Below are 23,467 nucleotides of genomic sequence, written 5' to 3'. Positions count from 1 at the left end.
CGGAACCCCTCTACCACTCAAGGGAGGGAATGAGACGTAGGCTGGCCCCTCTCTCTGCCATCACCCCAGACACAGTGCTTGGTCCAGAGAACAGTACTAACCCAAGCTGGGCCTAGGTGCCTTTATAGAAGCAGATATGAACAATGAAAGAAAAAAAGGGAGATTATCTCCCTCTTCTAAGACCAAGAATTATGAGGGGAAGAGTAGGCCTAGAACTGCCATAAACCATTTTCCCCACCAGGGTGAAAAAAGTCACCAGAGAATAAAGCCTACAAGAAGAAAAGAAGTGAAGAATGAGACACATTTTTTGCCTCATCATCTGAAGCCTTGATTCTAGCTGTACCTGACCCAGAGCCCACTCTTGGACTTCCCAGTAATACAAACCAAAAAGCCTCCAGTTCATTTAAACTGACTGAGTTTCTGTTCCTTGCAAAAGAAGAACATACATGAAGGTCACATAGCTAGTAAAGAGCTGATAAAGTATAAGCAATCCAGACTAGCCACACACCAAAAAGGAAAATATGTTCATTTTTTCATTGATTCATTCATTCAACAAATATTCATTGTGTGCTGATCATGAGCCAGGCACTGTCCTAGGCACTGGGGAAACAGCAGACTACAGGACAGACCAACCCCAGAGCTTACATTTCAATGTAAACACCATGACTGCATGTTAGCACGAGTACTCCTAAGCTTGGGTCCAAGGAGGGGACTTCAGGGACTCTTGTACACCCTCAAAGATATGTACAATCTTATGTTTGCATATATTCATTGGAAGTTGCAACATAAATTTTCCCTTAGTCTCCAAGGGACATATGAAACCCAACAAGATTAAGAAATACTCTTAGAACATAAGCATGCTTTAGGATCAGGATGTCTCAAAGTTCTCATGGAAATTCTCATATCTTCACCTTAGCATAGTTGTATTCAAAGAAGACACACTCTATTCAACAAGCATTTCACAGACATATCACTCTCCTTTAAAAATGTGTTATGAAGCTAACTCCTTTAATAATTCCTTTTTTCTATGGAAACAAAACTAACAGCTAATCTGGTTGCCTTAATCCCAAATAAGCATCTCAAATATTAGACTCTAATTAAGGGCTGTATGGAGAAGAGGGTAAAACAGATGCTCTCCTCTCGATCACAGTCGCATCTTCCAAGGATGCTGTCTATGGACAACATATAACTCCATGATTTTTCACTGGTGGAAAAGCAAAGAAACTGCACATATCTCTTCAAAGGGAAGATCCCCCAATTAAGTCTGAAAGGGCCATGTTTACAAATATTGCTATCATCAATAGCCAATATTATTTTTATTCTTTTCCCTTCACCACTTAATTTGGTAGTCTCTACGTCATAATTTAATACAATGAAAGAGCAAGCAAAATGTCAGTAACTCTGGAAAGTCATAGGAAAATTATGGAACAGGATGGAAGCTTCCCTTCAAGTTACATGCCTCATCTCTAGAATTTTAAATGAGAGAAAAATAATTTTACAAGACAGTTGTTTAAGAAAGGTATCATCTCCCGCATTCTGCCTTTCATTTGAATGGATGGGAATATCTCAGTCCCTCCTTTCTGATTTCTTTCTAAGCATAGACACAGCCTGTGTTTCACACCTGCTTTTTCTGGACCCAACAGGAAAGGTATCTCCTCTCATCTGCAAAATGGTTTTCTTCTAAACTGATACTGAACAGATTCCTATCTAGTTAAAAGAAGGAAGGAAGGAAGGAAGGAAGGAAGGAAGGAAGGAAGGAAGGAAGGGAGGGAGGGAGGGAGGGAGGGAGGGAGGGAGGGAGGGAGGGAGGGAGGGAGGGAAAGAGAGGAAGGAAGGAAGGAAGGAAGGAAGGAAGGAAGGAAGGAAGGAAGGAAGGAAGGAAGGGAGGGAGGGAGGGAGGAAGAAAAGAAAGGGAAGAAAGAAAAGAAAGGGAAGAAAGAAAAACAGGGCCCAGGGCCACTGCTTTCCCTTGCTCAGAAAAGGTCTTCCGGAGACATTTAAACAGCAGCTGATTCATGACCACTAATTTCTCACCAAAACTTCCTCTCAAAGTGTGATTGGTGGCTTTCATTTTGGCTGCTCCTACTTCTGGGCTACCAAAAGCAGTTACCTTTTCAAGGCAAAAGAACATGTTCCTCAACCTCCTGCCATGCTAAGGAATGAAACTGAAGACGAAATAATCAAATGTACACAATGACTGCGTTTATCCCACCCAAGTAACCCCCTGCTTCATATCCACCAGGCGCCACTACTTTTACTCTTCTCTAAAAGATGCCTCCCTGGGGATATGCAAACTCATTTGACATTTTGGTAAGATTTCCCCAATTCCCTCCAAGATGGTATAACTCTCTTGCCTCCTAGACAGGTGGGAGAAAAACAATGTCACCTGCAGCCACTTTGCCCCAAGAATAAAACCAGCTACTGTCTTCCAGCAGCCTATGTTCTTGCTACTTCTATATCTATATCTGTTTCTCTCATTCTTTCCCTTTCATAATGCCAAGCTTTAAACAGATTTTGAGTAAAACTTCTCCAATGCATTTTTTAAAAACTGCCTTTTTCAGGAACTGTTTTTAGGGTCTAGTCATCTTGCCTAACTGATGATTTCCAACCAAACTTCTAATCAAGAAGAAAAAGACAAACCTCCACGGTTACCCCATCTTAGGGGACAAGCTGTAATGACCTAATGTAGACTTACACACTGGCCTCTCCCATAAACCCATACAACTGTCTGCTTTCTTTTTTAAATATATTTTTATTGATTTCAGAGAGGAAGAGAAAGGGAGAGAGAGATAGAAACATCAATGAGAGAGAGAATCATTGATCGGCTGCCTCCTGCACGCCGCCCCCCCTCCCCCGGGGGATCAAGCCCGAAACCTAAGCATGTGCCCTTGACCAGAATGAAACCTGGGACCCTTCAGTCCACAGGCCAATGCTCTATCCACTGAGCCAAACCGGCTAGGGCTCCGCTTTTTTTTTTTTTTTTTTTTTTTTAAGTCCTTTTAGCTCTGCATATGTAAGTAATGACACTGTTCATAATAACAAATGACATGGGGAAAAAAATACATTCCTAAGAAGACAATTCTTCAACTGTATGTTGTTTCTGGATGGTACACTAGGGCTCTGTCACTGAAAGGCCATATCCATGCAGGCTGATGGCGTCGGCTGCCAGGATAAGTAGAAATTATCCTAACCCCTTAAAAAAAAAAAAAAAAAAAAACCTTCACGATCACACGTGGCCCTTGCTTTTGTCCTGTGTGCGGTGGGTCCCTGAAAGGCACAGGATCCACTCTGGGCTGAGAGCATTACCGACAGAAACACCTGCTCCTTTTATAGTTTCCTTTCCAAAGTAATTTTATGGATAGTTCCTACAGTTAATGGTCTCCAAAAAATCCTTACAGTTCTTTTTTCCCCTGTAGTGCCCTGTATTTCAATGTTCAATTCGTGAAATGGCCTCTCTTTAATTACCTGCTTTATTCCACACTCTAAACCACTAAATTCTGAGTATAAAAAAAGCAGGAAGGTAGGGACTTGCCACTTTCCCTGTGTCCACCCTTTTTAATTCTTCTCTTCTCAATTCAGCGCCCCCAGGGATTTTCAGTCCTCCTTCCTTTCACACACCAATCAAAAGCCTCTTCCCTGGCCGTCCAAAATCTAAATTCCAAGAACTTGGCTGTACAGGGGCTGTTAGCAGGCCAGGCACTCAAGCATTCCAAATGTGGCCCAAAGAACTGCCAAGCGGCTAAAAGTTCTCTTCAAAGAGTTTGGAATTTAAAAGCAGAAGGGGGTGAAGGATGTGATAGAAAATGTTTTATTTTTCCTTCACTTAATGTTAGATTTCCTTTCATTTATGGATATTTTTTTATTTAGACAAATAACTGTGCTTAGTACTTCACCCTTTAAACTTCCCAGAGCACTGGAGTTCATAAAACAGCTTGAGCAGACTTTTTTTAAAAAAAAAAAAAAAATCAAGTTTTAAATCCATGTTTCATCCCTGTGTCTCAAGTTTTTTAAAAAATGTAATAAGGTAGGCTACCTTAATGACCCTCTGAAAATCATATTGATCTGTTGAATTATAATCAGATGACATTTTTAGTGTAGTTTTAAACCACTGCCTAAAACAAGATATTTAATTATGCATATAACTAAAGTGAATTATTTCTATTTTCCAAATATGTACCTTCATCACTAAACACAAAATAAGATCAAAAAAATACTAGGTCATGTAAATAATTCAACATTTTCTTTTTATTAGCACCATTGCTATGGGGGAAATTATAGCAAATCTGGAAAAATAAGCCAATGATATTAAAATGTGTGATATTATTCAACTCTTGCTAATAAATAGATTTAAGTTACCTCCTTGAAACTTTATCACTAAAGAAAAAGAAACCTAATACTAATTTTTAGAATATCTAGCACATACCAGGATAGCTGCCCAAATACTGCCACAGGTATAATGTCATGGCATGCTCCCAAAAGACCACCATGAACAGAAAATAAGTAGTATTCGTACTCCCAGTGTAAAGATGGGGAACTGAATTCAGAGATTGAATGATTTGCCTAAGTTCTCAGAACCTCTTCAGGGTAGAACACTATTCAAACCTCAGCAATTAAACAGCTCTTTCCAAAATCCACATTGCCTTTAAACACTCATTATCAGACATCTATTTACTCAATGATTTGACTTCAACCTTGAAATTAAATGATTTCTAGAGAGTCATATCTTAACCTACCACTAGTTCAAGATGGACTCAAGTTTTAAATATGTAAGGGGGGGGGGGGGGGAGGGGAGGAGAAGTTGACACTGACTCTAAGAGTTAAAAAAACTTTACTGTGTCTCTTGTAAAGGTCTCGTTTCAAATCTTACATATTAATTAGGCATTGTAATTCAGATCTCGGTCTATTACAAAATATATTTGTTTTACTGGGAAATTTTTTAATTACAAACATTTTAGCGACGACATTTTCTAATTTTTGAGATCTAAATTAATGATTTTTTAGTTTAAAAATGTGTGTTTTAAAATTTGCTTATAGTGCACCCTGCTTTGCACGCATCTCTACCATAATAATTCATTCTTGTACATTGTGCACACATAAGGCACTGCAATTATTCCATACAGGAGATAAGCTATCTAAACTAGAAGCCAATAAAATCACAATCAAATGTGCTGTGAGAAATAAGACATTCAAATGAACAGACTTTCATGGATGGGATTCACTTATCAAAGCACATTTATTCAGATGCTAATGAACAGTGTACTCATTCTGATCAAGTCTGTTTCATAAACTCCCCTCCCTTTTGTATTTTGTATCAACGTCACTGAGGGATCATGTAGGTACAGTAAAGGGGTGCCTTCCCTCTTTGACCCCTCATCATGACTCCCACCCTTGATTTCTTCAGAAGCCTTTCCTGCAGGAGCTGAGGCCAAAGAAAAGTTTAGACCAGGCCGGACTACTAAGGCTTTTGTGTGGCATGTAAAAGTCCTCAGAAAACTCTCCTTTCCGTTAGGAAGTGGACTCCACCGCAAGCAGTGCTAGTATAAAGCCAAAAGTAGTAAACTGGGAGGAGCATGGTCTTACATAAGTTCCAAAAGAAAGTAAGGCTGTCACTTTAAAAAAAACAACAAACATTTTTTATTGATTTCAGAGAGGAAGGGAGAGGGGAGAGAAATAGAAACATCAATGATGAGAGGGACTCATTCATCGGCTGTCTCCTGCACGCCCCCTACTGGGGATTGAGCCCACAACCCAGGCATGTGGCCTTGACTGGAATCAAACTGGGACCCTAAAGTCTGCAGGCCGAGCCACTGAGCCAAACCAGCTATGGCGGGCCGTCCCATTTTAAAACAGGGTAGTAAGGTAGGAAATGTGGCTCAGGGAGGGCGGAGGGTTAACCCTGTGTGGCTGCAGTGCACACGTGTTGTCCTGGCCTTTCCAGCATCCACTACCTTCCTTCTTTCTGGCAACAGAGCCCTGACAGAAGGATGGAGAAGGGCTTTCTTCTCCCGCTCAGAGCACAATGACGTCACCTCTACAATCAGAGCATCTCATACCTTGGCCACAGTGTTTGGCTAAAGATGAAACCATCCTAGTCCTGGCAACAGTGATGAGTGAGTAGTACTTCTAGAGTCTGAGGAAATGAGCCGCTCTCTTTTCAGCTCCGTGTAAGGGGAGAGGGTACAGTACTGCTGAAGCTGAGAGCAACCACGCTGCCACCAGGGCAGAAGGGTTGCCTGAGGTTGGGACCGACACTGATGATAACTCAGAATCAAGGATAACGAGAGGGGCTGTGACAATGTTATGCCTACACTCCCAGCAGCCTCGATAGCAAAGTTCTCCTTTTTGCTGACAATTGTTCCAATGGGTTTTCTGTCTCTTGCAACCAAAAAACATCCTGATTAAGAAGCGGTCTTCAGATCCACTCATCCACTGTATAACTTTTCAAGCTTTCATCCATTATCAGTTACTCCAATATGAATAGAAATAGAAAACTGACATAAACTGCACCACAAGGAATTTATGATAGCTGAGAGGAAATATCTCATCATGGAGACATTTTCAAACAAGGGTTTGCAAAGTGCTTTTTTTTAATGTTTTTAAGGTTTTAATTTTCAACAGTTCATATATATCTATGCACATACACACTAAGATTCCATTAGATAGTAAACTCTCCTTTTATAGCATAACTAAAAGAAGACTAGAGGTAGAACCTGAATAATTTTTGGATATATCTAAGAGGCAGGAGCAAGATACATTCTCTCTGCCTTTCAGATCCCTATGGTTTTGTCTACAAATCATTAGTATTCCCAAGAGAAGTAGCCATCATAATTTGATTAGTCACGGTTTAAAATATGACAAACTGTCTTAGATAAATTTATTTGTAAACTGATTAAGTGTCCAAATTAAATAAATGTTTTTGCTTCTCCCTCTAACAGTCACTGAAGTTCAACAAGAATTCTTGGCCAATAGGAAACTACAGAGAAAGGACAGTAGCCCCAGCTGCCCAGGGGAAACTTGTGAAAATCCTCTATTCTAAAGGCTCCAAAGCAATTTTTGTTTTGTCTCATAAATAAAACGAAACTGTTTTCTTTTACCTCTATGTTCTAGTAGAAAAGAAATGTTAGCAACTAAAATAACATGTTGGCTTTCAAACGGAGCAAGACTTGAAAATTCTAGTCAAGGAAGAGATGGTATACATATGCCAAGTAATAAGTAATAGCTTATTACTAATGTTGATACGGTTCGGGCGTTTGCATTACATAAAAAGACAGCATGCATCAAACCACTAATAAAAGATAAAACAAGTGCCTGCAATTTAGTAACCTGCATTATCAAAGTTAAGAAAGGGGGTGGGAGGAAGGCCAAAACCAAAGTAAACAACAGATAAGACACTGTGCCTTTGAACAGCCTACTAAACAAATACCAGCTTAAAACCTGGATTACCGCAAAATTTTATAAACATAATAGAGTGGAACTTTTAACATGAATGCAATATGAAACCAGCCAGTCTTCCAAAAAGATTCCATGCTGATATTTTTTTAGATACAGGAATAGCAATAATGGACAGCAAAAATAAATAAATAAATAAATAAATAAATAAATAAATAAATAAATAAATAAAATTTAAAAAATAATAAATAAAATAAAAAAGAGCAGTAATAGCTTCCAACTATTTAACACCTAGGTGCCTGATGCTTGCTAAGTTTTTTATATATGTTAACTGCCATTAATTATCCTGGCAATATATAAACTAGGGATAATCTCACTTTACAAATAAGGACATTGAGGTTCTTAGTATTAACTTCCAAAGGTCATACCATGAGAAAGAGTGGAGCTGTAATTCGAAACTAGGTTTGTCTGAATCAAAAACCCGTCCTCAAACCATTGTGCTAAAATGGTGCCCATTCATTCACCGTATTTCTTTAGTACCTACTACTGCAGTCATCTGCAATGCGTTGGGGACAGATCTGTGAGCAACACAGTCACGAAGCTTACAGAGTTTAAAGTGCAGTGGGAGAAACATACAATCTAATAATCATAGAAATACAAGTAAAATTAAAACAGCAACTGTGATAAAATTTCTGAAAGAAAAGGTGGTGCTATATGAGCACATATAAAGCAAAGGGAGCTCACACAGTCTGGGAGATCAGGAAACGTTCATGCAGGTGAGTCATAGAGCTGACCTCTGAATGACATACACTGGTAGGTATAAATTAGGTGAAAGGCATGGAGATTGAGAGGGGAAACCTAGCAGACAGAGGAAAATACATGTGACTAGGCCTCAGAAACGAGCTCAGAACAACTGTACAACTAAAGAGAGAAAAACAACAACAGGCATTTGTGCCTGGAGCAGCGAGCGGGGGAAGGGAGCATGGTACAAGATGAGGCTTCTATCTCAGAACCCTGGAAAGCAGGAAGTTACGCTGAGCTTAATGGCATTTTATCTAAATGTAAACAAATAAAAAAAAAACAACCTCCTTTCAAGTCTATATGTTCCATTTTTAAAAGTAATGAAGCTTCAAGAGTAACAATGAATATTTTATTTGTTAAATCTGCTGAGGTCTGATGTGAAACACTAAACAAAGATTGTGTCCCTTTGCTGACTCTGATGACCAGCTACTTTTCTTCCCCACTATAGCTGCTGGATTCAGGCTGCCTTCAAGTACCGTCCTGATTCCTCCTGTGCCTACCATTTCCTGCCTTTTTCTATAATCTTTCTTTTTATCACTGTCCTATCTTCCTAGAGCAAACCCTGATTATTTTATTGTCCTGCTTAAACATTCTTCAGTGGGTCCACATTGTTTAATGGGGAATACATGAATTGGCCTTGTCTGCCCACCTAGCTTCATCTTCTGTTAGAATATACTCGGGCCAGGGTTTGAGGATGTCCAGAGAGCAGTTCATTTCTTGATGCTCTGTTATTCCTAACTGATTGGCACGGTTCAAGATGTCTTCTTCCTTGCCCACATTACGAATAGCTGAATGGGGGCAGCTGGCGAGGAAAGGCAGGAGGGCAGTAAAAAGCCTCCTTCAAATAAGGCCAGACCTCTAAGTATAGTCCCTAGCCACACCTGGCTGCAAGGGAGGCTGGGAAATGTGTTTTGGATTCTGGGCATTCATCAACTCAAGTACTTCTGTTAGTATGGAAGAAGGGGAAAAATGAATTTGAAGGAATAACTATAGATACAGAAATTGAAATTAATATGCATTTTTTTCTAAATCAAATAGAGCCAAACTAAATGATGCAGTTGATATTAATTCTTTAGAGTTTATTGTATTTTTTTCTGTTTTTTTTTGTTTTGTTTTAGAGTTTATTGTATTAATTATAAGTTCCACTTCGAAAAAAAAAATGTGCAATGTGAATGTTGATCTACTCTTTAGCAAATGTTTCTAGTATAACTTTAGAGAATCTATTGCCAAACTAATTACTGCCTCTCAGAACTTCTACATAATTTAAACAATTTTTATCCAGATTCTCCAACAATTAAAAAAGTGTTTTTATGCTTGCAATTTTATAATATTTTTATTTATATATTTTAGGGAGAGAGAGGAAGGAGGAGAGGGAGAGAGAGAAACATCAATTGGTTGTTCCACTTTTTTATGCATTCGTGGGTTGTTTCTTGTATGTGCCCTGATCAGGGATCAAACCTCAACCTTGGCGTTTTGGGAGGATCCTCTAATCAACTGAGCTAACTGGCCAGAGCCAATTGTAAAATATTTTTAAAGACTGTGTGTGATTCTCCAGCACCTAAAACTTTAGAAATAAGCACTTGGTTTCACCCTGAACAACTACTTCATTTGTACTGATCATGAAAGGGGGCTCACTTTTCACATGGATTCAGAATTGGAACTCCTCTATGAAGTCATGTCCTGCCAGGTAAATAGGAAGGTAAGGTAAATAAAGGCCTCTTTCTCATTTGCTATCAATCCTAGAGATGGACTAACTTTGTAAAGTTTTAAATAACACTTTCATTGACAACAAGTCTTGATTTGACTTAAAATGTCACAATATTTACCATTCCTAGCCACAAATACATAGCCCTGAATACAACAAAATTCCTTTCCAAAATTCCTTTCTTTATCTTACCTGCTTTTTTTTTTTTTTTTAAATAAACCAGGGCTGAAATTACACTCTTTGAAAGTAAGACTGAAGCCAAAAATCTACTTGAAATGCAAATGTTTAAGTAGTTATGTCCCTGATATTAGCAATGACCTTGAACACTTAGCCAAACACAAGTAACTAGTCCTTAAATCATTAACTTACTTTGAATTCCTAATAGGTCTGTGTTTGGTAATTTGGGTAAAAGATTTTTTTAAGTCACTATCTTTACTTGGAATGACACACTTCAACTGGATTAATCTGGATGTTACAGAAATGAAACAAAACTGATAATATTTTGTATCTTTCATCTCAAAGTTACTTTTCTAAAGATATTATATTTTTAAACATCTATCATAGAAGATCTTAGCATGCTAGAACTAGAGTGAACAGGATGACATTAGTTTTTTAAATTATTTTATAATTTGTACATACCTATATTTTTCATTTTATTTCTCTGTAGTCTATGCAAATATACTGTCAAAGAAGTCCTCATTGTACACTGCCACCAGTGAGGAATCCAAGAATAAAAGTGTAGAACAGCACTAGAGCATTGCAAGTTCTTAAAGAGAAAAACCAAACATGTATCTTTGGGAATAAGCCTGAGGCAAAGCACATTATAACACACTTAGATAGACTATAAATTAATAAACGCCAAAAATACTGACCACTTGTTCTCCTCAACCTGTATGTAACCTAACCTTTCAAGACACATTCCTAAATTTCAAAAATGAAAATTATAAGTTGTCCTATGCCCTCTTGTATTTTCTCAAATTCTATAAATTTTTCGACTACTTTCTGGTTTTATATTAGCAAACTATTTCCAATTAAACTTTTCTGCCAATAATAGTTAAAGTACTGGATGCATTATTTATTATCCATCAAGAGAACGAGCCGATCTAAATTAAGAAATGGTCTCATAAAATGCTTATAAATTCACTCTCTGCACATGTAAAAACAAAGCTAAACTTTGAGAAATATTAACTTTTCTTTAATGTGGCTATAACCTGCAAACCATTAAATAAAGATATATAATTACCCTTTCCACTCTGTAAGTTTTATCAGATGTTAGGCTAGGCAAGTGTAGATATATGAGATTATTAAAGTACCTATTAGAGCAAGATTTAATGGCATCATAAATCCAATGACAACCTTCATCCATTTTAAAAGAATTACCAGCACGGAATCTCAAAACATTTAATAAGTACAAACAATTACATCGGCTTTTTTCCAGAGAGGAACTGATGTTAACAGTTACTTAGAGATTTGAGGATAGGTATATTTTAATTCACCAAATATTCATTCAATAAATATTTATGGAGCCAAGCCCTTGAGACACTCAGTGACAAAATAAAAGATCCCTGCCTTCAAAGAGTTCACATCCAACCAGGAATAGACAGGTGATAAACACAGTACAATAAATAGTAAAGTCTATTTTCTGTAATAAGATGATGTGAAAAAATGTAAAGCAGGATAAGTAGAATAGGAAAGGCTGAGGCAAAATGTTAAATATGTTACCATATGACCCAGCAATTCCACTGCTAGGTATACCCAAAAGAATTATGAACATATGTCCACACAGAAACTTGTAAACAAATATTCATAACAGCATTATTCAAAATAGTCAAGATGTAGAAACAACTCAAATGTCCATCAACTGATGAATGGATAAACACAATCTAATGTATCCTTACAGGAATATTCAGCAATAAAAGGAATGGTGTACTGATACATGCGACAACATAGGTAACTCTTAAAAACATTAGGTTAAGTAAATTAAGCCAGACACAAAAGGCCAAATATTATGTGATTCCGTTTATAAAAGGCACCTAGAATAGATAAATTCATAGACGGAAAGGAGACCAGGAGTTATGAAGGGGGTGGATACAGGAGAGAGAAAATGGAGAGTTATTGTCACAAGGGTACAGAATTTCTGTTTGAGATGATGAAAATTTTCTGGAAATGAACAGTGGGGAAGGTTTCCCAATATTGTGAATGTACTTAATGTCAATGATTTTTACACTGAAAAATGGTTAAGATGATAAATATTCTATGTTATGTATATTTTACCACAATTTCTTTTAAAAGGCACTATGAAGTTACTATTACATTATCTACTAAGCGATGACATCTAAGCTCATGCCCTGGTCCTTTTTGTTCTCCTTCCCCCATAAAACACTTCCTTAGAAGGAGACCGAAATCAGAGCCCTGCTTACAGGGACTTCCCTGATCATCGGATCTGGCATTGTGACTTGCCTTCGTGCACATAAGTGAATAGTCCAAGTGAGGCTAAATTCTATCAGTCTGTAATTTGAAATTTAAGAATAGAGACACATAGTCTAGGAAATACTGTATTTGAGTCCTGTAAAGGATCAGAGAGACGGTTCTGCTATGAGACTCCCACAGAAGCCCCGAGTGTCTGCCTTTCTTCAGTTGTTGAGCTCATCATTCAATTTCTTTGAGCTCCTCCAATATCCTTCTAAGAAATTGCCTTCTTGGCTTAAGTTAGCCAGAGATAGTTTCTGCTCCTTACAAACAAAAGTGCCTTACCTCTAATACAATATACTCTTTCAATTCCTAAGCTTTACCCATGTGGGCAAAGTGATATATGTTTCCTTTGCCTTTCAAATCCTACGGGCTTTGGAGATCACATATTAAGAATTGTGACAGCAAGGGATACTTATACATTGTTTTTCAAGAGTTCCAAGACAATTCAATACAAGGATTGCAAATAATTTAACTAAATGTGAGTAGAAACAGGAGCTGGAGAGCACATTACAAATTATACACTTTGAGTTGCTACTAGAAAAGTTAACTGACAACATTTTAACCCAGTTTTGTTTTTCATTGGTGTTTGTTTGTTTGGGCTCTTATATTTAGCTCTAATTACTCATATAATTCCTTATATAATCTTAGAGAAACGTCTTTTCAATAGAAGGGAATATGTGGAGAGTGGTAGTGTCTGCTATTAGTGACTGTTTCATAATTAGTCATTCCCACAAGGTCTAGTAGAGCTAGATATCTAGGAATTACTTAACTGAAAACCTGTTTTCCCTAGGACTGTGTTGAGAAATTGCTTTGGATAACTACTGTACAATGAAAGTCCAGCATTTTGCAATTTTCACAGAGATTTTTATGATGGCATTTTAACAGTGGCTCAAACACCTCTCAGTAAGAGAATGAACCTCAATAACACATTTGAATTGTAAGAATTTAGATATAACCAGAGATTATGTTTTCACTTCCTAAGTCTTTTTTTAGTTCACTTCCTAAGTCTTTCCCTGCATTCACGGGATTCTTCTACCTGTGGTCTTTATCACTTGTTTTAAAATGCCAAAAGGAGAAAAAGGTCATACTGGACTCCATACATGCCATCTATCCTGGGGTGGTGTCTGTGTGTGTACGTGTACGTGTGCACTGAACAGTCATAGGCACAGTGACGCAAAAACACTTAGAACTATTTTAGATAAAAAGTTGTCCTTATTACCAAAGTTTCCAGGGATCTATAACACTTTAAGTTTGTGATTAATGAAGAAAAACTATGAAACACTGGGAATGGAGAGAAATAAGGAGGAAAAAAATAAAAAGAAAATATCCAATGGAGATGGAAACATTGCATAAATTCTCCCATATAATTGCCAAGTCTCTTCTTGAATGGGCTTTGTAGTCCTGTCCTCATTATCTCAGCTCTAAACTCGGCCTTCATGACGAGGTATAAAGGCAATCTAAATAAACTCAGAGGGTCTGAACCAAACAAAGTTCTCATGTTTGGTAAATAAGCATAAAATATGTTCTTAGACTGTCTTCTGTCTTTGCATATTACAATCAAATTGTTAGCTTCCTTTTTTGGAGCTATTAGAATGAACAGTAAAACTTCAATTTTTTTCAGTGAAAGAATAAAGCTCCAAGAATATATGATCAAATTACAGGTATAGACTTGGGACAACTATCCATCCTGATTGTCCTTCAAAGTTCAGCTCAAATACCACCTCCTCCTTGAAGCCCTCTCCAGGTCATCCTAGGCTAAGAGAAAGAATCCTCTTCTGACTCCCTATTATACTGTTTTCAAAATCATTATGGCATTTGGGAAAAAATTTGCTTTATGTTTGATTTTTCAATACTAGTCTTATCTCCATTACTAAATAATTCCTACATTGATTTCACAATTACTTCTTAAACACCTACTATGGAATTATCACACATACCAGGAATAAAAGGATTAAAAAAAACAGTTCCTGATCTTGTGGCATTTACAATAATGGGAGAAAAAAGGTTATCAAATGCCTTCATGTCTCCCATCAATCCTAGCCAAGTGTCATACACATTCTCAAAAAAAGTTTGAGTTTATGGGATAACTAGAGGCCTGGCCTGCGGGATCAAACGAAACCAGCTCTCTGACATCCCCTGAGGGGTCCTGGATTTCGAGAGGGTTCAGGCCAGGCCAAGGGACCCCACGGATGCTCAATGATCGGGCCGGGGAGGGACGAGGGAGGTAGGCCAGACAGGGAGGGACCCTGGGAGAGCTCCAGGGTGTGTCCGGCCCATCCCACTCAGTCCCAATTGGCCAGACCCCAGCAGCAAGCTAACCTATCGGTCAGAGCATCTGCCCCCCCCACCCCCCCACCCCACCCCCACCCGGTGATCAGTGCACGTCATAGCAAGCAGCTGAGCGGCCTTAGCATATCATTAGCATATTATGCTTTGATTGGTTGAATGGAGGACTAGACAACTGGACACTTAGCATATTAGGCTTTTATTATATAGGATAATTAAATATAGGTTAATATCTGCCATCTCTTGATCCTGTACCCCAGCACATAGTCAGAGCTCATTAAATATTGGTTGAGTGAATTCATGATTCAATCTGCAGCATGCCCCAGCATAGTCAGAGCTCAATATTTAAAATAAATATTGTCAATGAACAGTAATAAGAAACTGAAGAATGCTTAAAACATAGTCAGAGCTCATTAAATATTGGTTGAGTGAATTCATGATTCAATCTGCAGCAATCATCAGGAAAGTTGCATGGGCTTGATTCAGGATGTGTGTAGACACATTTTTAACTTTAGGATTAAAGGTTTTTTCTGAATAACTTGATAATTTAACGTATTCTTTTTGTTCGTAATTTTTATTTATTTTGGAATAATTTTACAGAAGTTTCAAAAACAATACTGAGAGTTCCCATGTACTTCACCCCTTCACCCAGTTTCCTCTAATGCTAGCGTCTTACATAACCATAGTACATCAAAACTAAGAAATGAACATTCACACAGTAGTGGACCAAAACTCCAGATTTTATTTGCATTTCCAGTTTTCCCATTAGCGTCCTTTTTCAGTTCCAGAACCCAGTTCAGCATACCACACTGCATTTAGTCATCACTTCTCCTGAGTCTACAATGTGACAATTTCTCAGTCTTTCCTTGCTTTGTGTCTTTAGTTTTTGTTCTTTGTTTTGTTTTTTGTTTAATCAATTCGACAGTTTTAAAGAATACTAGTCAGGTATTTTGTAGGACATCCCTCAATTTGGATTTTTTTCTCCTAATTATACTGGGGGGAGGTGTTTTACAGGAGAATACCACAAAAGTGAAGGGCCCCTCTCATCACATGACATCAGCTGGTGACCATAACCTTGATCACTTGATTAAAGCAGTTCGTCATATTTGTCCACTGTAAATAATTTAACTTATTTTTAATTAAGGGTTGGAGATTTGTGGGTGTGCATTAGTATAAACTATAAAATAGCGATGGTTAATCAATCGATTTAAAGTTCGAGAGAGCTAATCCATCCATTCCAAAGACATTCAATAAAAGTATTTAATCAATTGATTTCAGTCACACACACACACACACACACACACACACACACAAACAAACCTCTCACAAACTAATACCTACAGAAACTGACTCAGGCAATAAAAGTATTATAGTGAGTACGAAGCTTACTAAAATGACCAAGTCAGCCCTGCTAAAGTGCACACTTCTTACATGAGTAAACAGACTTCTTCTCAAATTAAACAGACTATATATTTACTGCATAAGTTAAATCAACCCATTCATAATTATTCAGCATTACTGGGCAGGCAAACATTTTTCCATAATACATTTTAAAATACCAATAATAACCATGAACAAAAATATTTCATGGTAAACATATGACCATCTATTTCAGCAACATGCAATTTCCTAGTTTGTGGTTTTCCTCCACTAGCCATGACCAGGGAAATGCTTTATTTGTGCTTTTTAAAATAAATATTGTCAATGAACAGTAATATGAAACTTAAGAATGCTTAAAAACATTATTTTCATTTCAGTGAACTTACCTGACTATAAAAGTAATAGGTGTGCAACTAACATATATAGAATCTAAGGAAATATATAAGATATAAAAATTAAAATCATCCATCCATTTATCATGCAGTACCAATACAATTCGATTTTCTTTCCCTATTTTCCATGTGTCTTATTTTATATAATTTCACTTAGAATCATAATTTTCTAAAGGCATATATTAATGACTTCCCCACCTAAATCTGCATGGGAGTAGAATGATAATCACAAAAAAAGGCATCAATACATTGGAAAGGCTTGGTTTTATACATTAAATAAATGAATGAATGAGTGAATGACCATCAAAGTTTCACTACTTTGATTATACCCTGGTGACTCCTTAACCAAATTCTGATATAAAGAAGAATAAAGTTCATTCTGTTATTATGCTCTAAATTTGTCAGAAAAGTCCACTGTTATTTCTTCTTTTACATTTACATATGAAGCCACACCCTGTGTCTAGAATTCATTTTAAAGTTTGAATCTGTGGTATTCTGTCTATATTCTGTAAGTTATCTACATACTATCTGTATTAGAACAGTTCCAAAGGGAAAATGTGGTTATCAAAAATGTTACCTGTGAAGGAAAAAAAAAAGGGTTCTGTTAAATGTAGAATGAAGCCAAGCAGTTGCCCCTGAGTCCTATGCTACCAAAGCCAAGAATCAGGGGCACCTGAAGAGCAAGGATTGTTTACCTGACTGAGCTCTCTAAGACAGGGTCTAAAAGCTGCAATGTTATTTATGGAATAGACTTCTAAGTTTAAGAAATAGCCGCCCTTTCAGCTTAAAATAGACTTTATGTTCACCACTTCAGAAACTGTCTTTGTATTCAAGCTGATTTCAGGTTCCATAACACAACACTACTAACCCTTAGCCCTCCAAAGCAACTCAGTATTCTTCCTCCCCACGAAACACACATGCCAATGTCCATTGGATTTTTTGATATTTTATCACAATAACATATGCCTTAGTCAAAACACAGCTACGTTCACATACCTAGCTTAGCAGGAAATGGTGGCTGTTACTTGGAAGGGTTCTATTTGGAAGATACTAAAGATAACTTACAAATTATGCAAAAATAATTTGGCTATAACCATTCCTTGATTCATCTATGACTGCCACTAATCAAACAATCCTAATAAGAGATTTTTAAACCTATAATAACAGCATAATTGAGTAAAACAAAGAAAAGTTAATAAATCAAGTCTGTAAGCATTTAATTTTTTTTTTTAAGTGTAAGCAGGAAAAAGATCAGGCAAGGAAATTCAAGGAACTGTAATTGAGAATAAATGTAACCATTTACACAGTTTTGTTCATCAAAGGAATTAAGTCAGAATTATAAACTGTGTGACCCACCATCACACTATCTGATGTCCACCTTTGAACATGGAAACAAAGGAGCTGAAAAGTCCACTGAATTGGCCAAAATCAAGCAGGAAGTAATAATGAGAGCCCTGATCTCTCTGGCTAAGAGACTATAGTCATGTGCCTCCTAACGACATGGATACTTTCTGAAAAATGTGTCTTCAGGTGATTTCCCCAGGCAAACATCATAGACTGCACTTACACAAACCCAGATGTCTAGCCTATTACTGTAACTGCATGTACTACACTGTTATACAGCTGACTGTGCAGTAGGATTGTGCTCACCAGCATCACCACAAACATGTGAGTAATGTTTTAAGTTAAGACTAGAGGCCCAGTGCACGAATTCGTGCACGGGTGGGGTCCCTCAGCCTGGCCTGTGATCGATCAGGGCCGATTGGGGCCGATCAGGGCCGGCCGGCCAGGGGGAGGAACCACAGGAGGTTGGCCAGCCCCAGGAGGTTGGCTGTAGGAGCACACTGACCACCAGGAGGCAGCTCCATCATAGTGACCAGTCGACCAGTTATTCGGTCGCTTAGGCTTTTATATATATATATATAGACTAGAGGCCCAGTGCACGAATTCATGCATGGGTGGGGTCCTTCTGTCTGGCTGGCAATGGGGGCCGATCAGGGCCGGCCGGCGAGGGGGAGGGACCACGGGAGGTTGGCTGGCTGGGGAAGGAACCGTGGGAGGTAGGCCGGCCGCAGGAGGTTGGCTGCATTGAATGTCTGCCCCCTGGTGGTCAGTGAATGTCATAGTGGCCGGCCGTTCACTCAACTGGTTGTAATAGTCGCTTAGGCTTTTATATATATAGATGTTACCATGGTTAAGGAGTCACTAGGTGTTAGAAAATGTTCAGCTCCATTATAATCTTTATGGGACCACTGTTGTAATATGCAGTTGACCAAAGCCTTCTTATGCCTTGTGGGGCTTTGCAGACTGCCTCAAAGTGTGGTCACCTGACAATTTTCTGAGACCTTAACTAGTAGGTGTTGATTCTTGATAGATCCTGAGATCTACGTGTGCACACACACACACCAATACATACATGCACACTTGTCATTTACCAATCTGTCAACCATGCAGAGAATAGACAATGAAGGAATTCTATACCTTTCACTGCTTTTACTATCTCATCCATTCTTGGAATTCTGCTATGCTCATTCCCACCATGTGGTACCTGATCATTGATCAACTTGAGGTACCCAGAAATATGAAGTATCTGATGTGGCAACATCCAAAGAAGAAAATCTCAGTATAAAGAAAAGGGATGAAGAGGAAAGGGACAATTTAATACTGTATTCGAAATGGTACAGCACATTCCGAAATTCCCTTCTTCACTTTTAAAATAAAAACTATAGCCCTAAATTACACCAGTAGCAAAAATTCATTCATTAAAATATTTACCATCTTCACTCAATAAGATTTAAAGCAGTTTTTCCTTAAGTCAATGTAAGTGTTTCCAAAATGGACGGTTAGATGAAAATTTAAGTTAGAAAATACACAGCAGGTCCCCCTTGCACCTACACAAACTGGGAAAAGAATACTTCAGCTTGCAACAAACAATTCAGTATTCAGAAATATCAGGTAAACCCTGGTTAAAGAATAACTAGAGAAAAGAGGGAAAATGCAAATCTTTGCAACTGAGACATTCTAATTTCTCACAGACTGGGAAACCAATTTACAAGCTGCGTCACAGAGCCTAAGAAAATCCTCCCACATGTCCAGTTGGAAGGGCCTTTAAAGAAGGGCCTGATAAACACTAATACAGTGATTTTTTCCAACTGAAAAATGTGTTACCTAATTGCAAAATAATAATGTATATCCTCCCAAATTTATTTACATCTTTAAATGTTGAAAGTCAGGCAAATTTTATCTGCAGACAAGTATTAGTAATTACCTCAAAATGCTGTGTAAACTCCGTTCTCATTAACCACCCTCCTAAGTTGAATTTTAAAAAAACAAAAACACCATCCTGCTGCTGTCAAAAGTGTCAAATAGCTAAAGAGCTAAAACAGAATCAGAAACTTTAAGCCTGATTTTTAGCTCTTCCATTGAGTTTTTAATATGAAGGGGAACCAACTGTTTTGACTAAAAACAACGGCAATGTCTCCAATCCAGGTCCTGATTCACTTTAACAATCCACACATCTTTTGAATAAACTTAAGGGCCACAAATATATAAGCATAAGGTGGATTTTCCTACCACTTTCCAAAAAATGGACTCTCATTTTCTGTCTCTTTCATTCAATTTTATAATACCCCAGGGGAATGGGCACAGCTGACACAAAAAGAGAATGTGACATGGACACGGTCACGCGGCTAATTAGCAGCAGGCCCAGAACAAGATCTTCACCTAATAGAAGAGCAAGAAAATTCAACTGGAGGCATGAACTCTGTCTTTGACACAGAAAGTGTATAAATAATGACGCTACAACGATATAATGAAAAACCATAGCTACCACGCCACTTTGATTTCATAGCCCCAAAATCAACTTGCAAAAATACATCTCTACCAATTGTATTCTAAGCGAACAAAATAGATGCTGTAACTCTGCCTAGCAAACATTTCATGTGGCATACATACAAGCTCCTGGGGCTTTATCACCCCTAACAGAATATGACTCCTAAAAGGACAATGAGGTTCCACAGGTTAAAATTAAAAAAAAAAAAAGAATACCCAATCAAAACACCAGGCTTCACCAATAGCAGCATTTCTAAAGATCCTCAACTTAGAATCAGCTGCACAAAGGCCTTGTGATAGCAACCTCAAGACTCGGTTTGTTAACAGAAAACAATACTGCACAAACACATTGTAAGGAAACTTAAGTTTCCAAAACGCCAGCAAGAACTGGATACAAATAAGCAATATTTATACAAACGTATATACTACACGAAAGGTCAAGTTAATATTTTACTCAAGGCTTAAAGATTATGATGTGCAACCAAAGAAACTAGCTCTGGAGTGGGAATCTGGAGACAGGGCCGCAGTTCCAGCCGTGGCATTAATGCATTCTGTTTATTGGCTAGGTCTCGCCATTTCTCTTGCCCTCGGTTCCTAAATCTCTAAAATGAGAAGGGCAGACTCCACAACTGCTAAAGTTGTAGCTTCCTGATTTCCCATCGAAAGCCCTCCGTGCAAATAGCTACCCGTATACTATAAAACATGACTTTTTGTTTGTCCAGATTGTACACTTTATTCCTAACCCTTTTTATTATTTTGTCCACAGCTGTAACCATTGCTCATGGTTACAATAGTTAACACTTCATGTAAGCGCTTATTCATTGACAGATACCATGCCAAGCACTTTACATACATTAATTAACTTCTTCCTCACCACAACCCTCTGAGACAGAAACCATTATTCTGGTTTTTTTTCAAACGTGAGGAAACTGAGAAACAGCAATGATGTAACTTCCTTGGGGTGTAAAGGGTCCCAAGTGGAAAAGCCAGGATTGGACCCCAAGCATCCAGGCCCTGGAGCACTCCCTGCTTAACTGCCACAGGTACGGAGTCTATGGAAGCTAAGTGAGAAATGCAGCCAAGTTCACTGGCAAAACGTTGTTGGGGGCCCAAAAAAACTGAACTAACACTATGAACTCTCCCAGAAACAAATGGTAGCTCAAGACTTACAAACTCAACATAAGCACTGGCCAGGCTTTTTTAGCCCCACGCTTCAGTTTCACAAGTAAATAACACTGATCTTAAAGGGATTAAATTAAATCTACCTTCCTTCTTTCACCCATGGGGAGAGGTGGGTGCACACATAACAGAAACTGGAAGTTCTGGCGACTTCCACGCCCCCTGCAGAGTAGTCACCACTCCGTTATAACAGGGCTGGAAGTCACACTCCCAGGGCACTGCATGTTAAGTCACGTATTCTAAAACCTCAAGGCAGAAAACAGTGACCGAGTAGAAACACCAGTTCCGCAGCCCGAATTCTCTGAACTCAGCAGTCTACTTGCTGAGATCATGAAGTAACAACTAAATATATGCTCATCGAATATATTGCGGTGTGCATTTGAACTGCGACCTGATATTCTCAATCGAGACCGTGAAAATACCAGCCATCAAAGAAGTCCTATTGAACCATCTAGCACGCGGTTTTAATATGTATCCCATTCGTAAGTCAACGCGAATCTCAAGGGCATTGCCCTTAGTTGAGTTCCAGGTGAGGCTCATCATCTCAGTGGGCCAAGCCCCGGGGAGTGGAGAAAGTAGGTCTGAGTTCTAGCACCCGGAGGCCGACGTGACCTCCGAGGGTCCCAGCGCCCCGGAGGGCCCTAGGCTGCGCGGATGGCGGGGCGAGCCCCGGTTTGGCGGGGCCAAAAAGGAAATTACTTAAGCGAGGAGGGCATGGGCCGCTGCACCCGCAGGGCAAAGCCACACTTGAGCTCACCACTTCGCTGGCGTTAACAGGTCCTAGGCCACGGACTTTGACCGCCGGCCCTTACAAACCGGGTCTTGAGACAGGGGTAGAGAGCGGTAGCGAGAAACGATTGGGGAGAGGAGGTGTGATGCTTCACCTTTAAGGGGGGAAAACACATTGCAATCAAAACAGCCCGTGGAGCAGCCGGCGAAGACTTCGCCGGGCCTGTCTCAGGGCTTCTGAATCACTTCCTCCTTTTCGGATGCGTCTCTGAGTTGGAGAAAACCTAGCCTCTCCGGGCAGCTTCCTGCGCGCGGGCGAGCCGAGCGCACCGCGCAGTCCGCGGGCGCAGCCCCAGCCCGGAGGCCGGGCCCCGCGCGGCGGGAGCCGCAGGACTCAGCTGCGCGCGGAGGAGACAACCGCGCCGCCCAGCCCAGACCGCCCCGGCTTACCCCAGGGTGCTGATGAAGCCATTGACCGAGCCCTCCGCGTACAGGGACACGATGTCCCCGATGTAGAGGAAGCTGGACATTTTATCAGACATGCTGCTTCATGCTCCGGAGTAGACGTCCTTCCTCTTCTCTGCGCCCTCGCCGCCCTCTCCGGGGAGCCGCCGCGGCGGAGGCGGAACGGAGCGCACGGCGGCAGCGCCGGGAGCGGCTGCAGAGGGCACGGCCGGAGGGACCGGGGGTCGGCTCAGCCCTGCCCCGCGCGTGGGGAGCGAAGCCGCAGCCGCGGACACCCCGCGACGCGCGCAGCCCGGGCGCCTGGGAGCCGAAGCGGTCGCCTCCCCGGCAGGTTTCCTGTTCCTTTCCGAAGTTTGCTCTCCAGCACCTTTGCTCCTCCTCCTGCGTCCTCCTGGCCCCCTCCCTTCTCTGCGCCCCGCCGCCGCCGGCCGGGCCACCGGGACGCTGGGGGTGGCCGCCGAGCCTCCTGGTGCCCTCGGGGGAATTTTTGGACCAGGTGGTGGTGCCCATTGGGCGCAGGGGAGGAGAGGCGCCTGGGGAGGAGGGAGTGGGAGGCCAATCAGGGAGCAACGGCCGGGGGCGGAGCTGGGCCGGGGCGGGGCGACTCCGGGGAGGCCGGGCCACCCGGGAAGCCGCGCGGCGGCCGCTTCGGCGGGCGGGCCGCCGGGAGGCGCTGGAGGGGTGGCGGGGGCCCCGAGCCCGAGAAGCCGCGCGGGATAGCGCCCGGGGGAGGCTAAACCTGGGGTGCGGCAGTCCCCGCTGGGGAAGTGAAGGATGGCGGGCGGACACGCTTTCCCGCAGCTTGAAGGAGGCGGTGAGGGTGAGACCTGGCGAAGGG

The 23,467-nt window shown here is 40.2% G+C and overlaps 1 protein-coding gene across 1 annotated transcript in view; it reads right to left on the bottom strand.

The window, feature by feature from the left end:
- Positions 1-23,146, bottom strand: part of ITPR2 (inositol 1,4,5-trisphosphate receptor type 2) — a 423,569-nt gene extending 400,423 nt beyond the window's left edge. Inside the window, exon 1 of the mRNA XM_081114981.1 lies at positions 22,615-23,146. Coding sequence (XP_080971107.1) covers positions 22,615-22,706 — 92 coding nt within the window. The 5' untranslated portion in view covers positions 22,707-23,146. The remainder of the gene's footprint in view (positions 1-22,614) is intronic.
- Between the last annotated feature and the right edge of the window lie 321 nt (positions 23,147-23,467).

Source organism: Myotis nattereri (assembly GCF_964212035.1).
Source record: "Myotis nattereri genome assembly, chromosome: 2".
NCBI classification, from domain to species: Eukaryota; Metazoa; Chordata; class Mammalia; order Chiroptera; family Vespertilionidae; genus Myotis; species Myotis nattereri.
This window is presented reverse-complemented; position numbering and strand designations above follow the sequence as displayed.